The 1,620-nt window shown below is 39.6% G+C and overlaps 1 protein-coding gene across 1 annotated transcript in view; it reads right to left on the reverse strand.

The window, feature by feature from the left end:
* Nucleotides 1-136: 136 nt before the first annotated feature.
* LOC102293254 (cyclin-dependent kinase 15) overlaps nt 137-1,620 on the reverse strand; it is a 5,417-nt gene continuing 3,933 nt past the window's right edge. The window contains exons 4-7 of the mRNA XM_005943337.3: nt 1,148-1,227; nt 958-1,052; nt 404-466; nt 137-295 (exon numbers count right to left, since the gene is read on the reverse strand). Of these exons, the coding sequence (XP_005943399.3) occupies nt 137-295; nt 404-466; nt 958-1,052; nt 1,148-1,227 (397 nt within the window). The remainder of the gene's footprint in view (nt 296-403; nt 467-957; nt 1,053-1,147; nt 1,228-1,620) is intronic.

The following is a 1,620-nucleotide window of genomic DNA, read 5'->3' on the forward strand; positions in this document are numbered from 1 at the left end:
CATGGGGAATGGGAGCAGTAACAAAGGTGTTGCGTTTATATTTTTGTTGAGTGTATATATGTGTGTCTGTGTTGTTTCCAACTAGGTTATTTTACAAATCTGTTGTTCCTACAGGTCCTTGCTGACTAAATCTCTGTCACTTCTGCCCTGCAGCGTTGCGCTGGTTCTCACCGAAGTCGGCCAGTTTGAGTTCTCCGAGGTAGCTGATGAGCAGGTTTTGGGGCTTAAGGTCTCGGTGGAGGATCCTGCGGCTGTGGATGTAGCAGAGACCTCGCAGCAGCTGGAACATGAAGATCTGAAACACACGGTGTTGAGCCATGTTAAACATTTCATGGCGTGCTCCTCACAGCTGGAATGACACAGTACCGCCCCCGGCTGTCTGCTGCTGAGCGCAGCGACGTACCCGCACGTTGTGATAGCGTAGACCTCCAGGGTGCTGGATCATGTACTGGGCCAGATCTGTCTGCTGCAGAGACAATCTCTGGTGTTAAACTTCATTTTGATGGTGAGAAAGACCACAGAAAATTTGAAGCTTTTCTTTTATTCAGATACTCATGTTCATCATGTTAATATCATAAAAGGTTTGTTGTAAGACTGTTGTAAGAAATTTTACATAAAACATAATTTATGTTTAAACCTTATACCATAAATGTTCTACACAAATCAGAGATGGTGATCTGAGATGGAATGACCCCCATATTAACAAATAAATAGATCAGAATGAAAACAAAACAAAAAAAACAATATATACATTAAAATAAAATTGTAAAAATTTATAAACATTTAAAAGAAAAAAATATAAAATGTGTGAATGCTAAAAATTGTTGCCTTAAAATTTTGTTCTGACTTTGGTTGAAGTTTGTGTGTGTGCGTGTGTGTGTGTGTATGTGTGTGTTGGTGAGTGCTCTGTAGCACCTCCTTCAGGTCACACTCAGCACTGAACAGCAGATTTCTCACCAGGTACTCAAAGACGAAGGTGAGTGTCTCTCTGGTGTGGATGATGTCGTGCAGGAGGACAATGTTGGCATGTTTCAGACGTTTGAGCAAAGAGGCTGTACACACACACACACACACACACACACACACACATGTTTATGCACATGTTGCTGAAACTATTAAAAACTTAACCAGTGATCTAATTGGTCACCTTCTCTAATGGCATTGAACGGGACACCTTCCTCCGTCTTCATACGAATCACCTTCAGAGCAACCAGCTGCCCGTTTATCCTTCACAGAAGAAGAAATGTTTACAGTAAACACTTTATCACAGATCGATCACAACACAAGGAAGATTTTACGGGGCAGGGATAGTTCAGGTCATCCACTGAATGAGGTGCCCCTGAGCAAGGATCAATAAAGTATACATTTCTATTATAATGTCCAGTGTGTATGAAAATTAATGTAAATATTACAAATTTTAAAGTCAACATGTCAGATAAACTACTGAAGTTAAAAATGAAACGTTCTTTTTAAAATGTGCAACATAACAGAAATGGACAATTAATATATATTAATGCATAATATATATAATAACAAAAATGTATATACCGTATTTCCCGGACTACAAAGCGCACCTGAATATTAGCCGCACAAGCTAAAATCAGGGGAAAATCCTGTTTT

Source organism: Haplochromis burtoni, unplaced genomic scaffold (genome assembly GCF_018398535.1).
Source record: "Haplochromis burtoni strain Fernald_Lab_line unplaced genomic scaffold, NCSU_Asbu1 Contig_332, whole genome shotgun sequence".
NCBI classification, from domain to species: domain Eukaryota; kingdom Metazoa; phylum Chordata; class Actinopteri; order Cichliformes; family Cichlidae; genus Haplochromis; species Haplochromis burtoni.